Source organism: Aspergillus welwitschiae, assembly GCF_003344945.1.
Source record: "Aspergillus welwitschiae strain CBS 139.54b unplaced genomic scaffold BDQ94scaffold_204, whole genome shotgun sequence".
Classification (NCBI taxonomy): Eukaryota; Fungi; Ascomycota; class Eurotiomycetes; order Eurotiales; family Aspergillaceae; genus Aspergillus; species Aspergillus welwitschiae.
The window spans coordinates 1-1,834 of NW_020798898.1; the positions used below are offsets into that span (position 1 = coordinate 1).

The window sequence follows — 1,834 nt, forward strand, 5'->3', positions numbered from 1 at the left end:
TCCCTCGTAAACGCAGGCCTCCTCCCACCCATCTTCTCCCTAATCAACCTCTTCTGCTCCTCACTCAGCAACTCCTCCACGGCCTCCTCCCCATCCACCAACTTACTCAACGGCGTATTATCCTGGAACCCCTGCATCTGCTTCCAAAACTCCTCGCCCGTAGCAAAATACATATCACCCACAACAGGACCGGGATTCACCGCATTCACCGTCGCCACATCGGCCAACTCCCTGGCCCACGTCCTCGTCATCGCCTCCAACGCCGCCTTCGTGCCCCCATACACCGACTGGCCCGTGAACCCCAACGAGGACGAAATACTCGAGATGTTAATGATGCGGCCGCTGTGCGCGGGCTTGCGCGGGAGGTACTCCGCACAGGCTTGGGTGAGGAGCAGCGGGGCGAGCACGTTGATGGTGTAGTGCCAGTTGAAGTAGGCGGGGTCGATGGGGCCGGAGGAGGGGTCGTTGAGGAAACGGTCTTTGCTGACCCCGGCGTTGTTGATTAGGATGTCGATGGTGAGGGTGTTGGTGGTGGGCGAGGTGAAGTGGGTTTTGGCGGCGGAGATGATGGTGTTGACGGCGGGGGCGGGGTCGGGGTCGGAGAGGTCGGCTTGCACTGGGATGCAGGTGATTTTGTGCGTGGTGGATAGGGTGTTGCAGAGGGATTCGGTGCGGGTGCGAGAGCTGTCTGAGGTGTAGTTTAGAAGGAGAGAGCAGCCTTTGCTGGCGAGGTTGTGGGCAATGGCTTCGCCGATTCCTGGGAGGTATTAGTGGGGTGATGGCGGGGTGATGGCGGGGAGGAAGGGGATGGGGATGGGGTACCGCGGGAGCCACCGGTGATGATGGCGAATTTTCCTTCGAGGGAACGGGACATGTTTGATGCTATGTGGTGCAGTGTGAAGTAATCTGAAGTGAAAAAAAAAAAAGAAAAGAAAGAAAAGAAAAGAAAAAAGATAAACGGTACAATGAAGGAAAGCCGGGGAATCCAATTTATAGTCAAGTTCGAGTAAATGTAACTCGGGTAAATGGCCACCGGGAAATTACCTCATTGGTGCTCCGGCGGCACCAACATTGAGATATGCAATTAAGTAGTAACTTTGATCTACACAGTATAAAGTTAACATATACCCTAAATTCAGTTCCAAAGTAATATCTATACATTCTTCAACAACCCCAATAGCGTCTCCCCCACATCCTCTGCAGGGGTAGTTCAGTCAAGGGTGAAGCCTATGGACCTGATGCAGGTCACCTAAAGCGTCTGAAACTTGAGAGGAAGGTAGCATGAAAAGACCATGCCAGGTCAATACAGTATAATACGCTGGTATTCAGTCTTAATTCTCTGGCGTTATGATGCGTATCATGAAATCGGCGGCACGTAGAAGTAACCCTCATGCAGTCGACCCCATCCCTCGATCGGTTTTTTACCCCAGTCCCATTATACAATAGCCAGTTTAATCATGTCTGGTGGATGTAAGCAGTCATTTGGGGTGAAGGAAACCCGGATACAGTTTCAGCCAAGTCATCTAAGGTCTTCGTCCAACTGCACTTTAGGTGATCCTATAGTCAATCTCGACTATCTGTACGATGCTCCCTGGTTCACGAGTAATGTCGCTCGAAAGACTCTCACTTTTAACACTTCAGCTCACGAACGTGGATGCTGATTTAAAGATGCATACATCATACCCTGGAGGTTAACTGAAAGATCCGTCCAGCACGCGTGCTAGCAGTGCGCCAACTTTGCAGAGGTCGATGGTGTGAACTATATGCATGTTTATGCGTGAATATTCTGATGGCATACAGTCTATTGGTGTGACACATTGGGGTCGCTAACGGC

At 51.6% G+C, this 1,834-nt stretch overlaps 1 protein-coding gene across 1 annotated transcript; it reads right to left on the minus strand.

The window, feature by feature from the left end:
• On the minus strand, positions 1-940 carry BDQ94DRAFT_155896 (SDR family NAD(P)-dependent oxidoreductase; the record flags this gene model as incomplete). The annotated part of the gene is made up of 2 exons (XM_026768551.1): positions 823-940; positions 1-757 (listed from the first exon to the last, which is right to left on the minus strand). Coding segments are annotated over exons 1-2 (809 nt in total), but the record flags the coding sequence as incomplete, so codon positions are not given.
• Between the last annotated feature and the right edge of the window lie 894 nt (positions 941-1,834).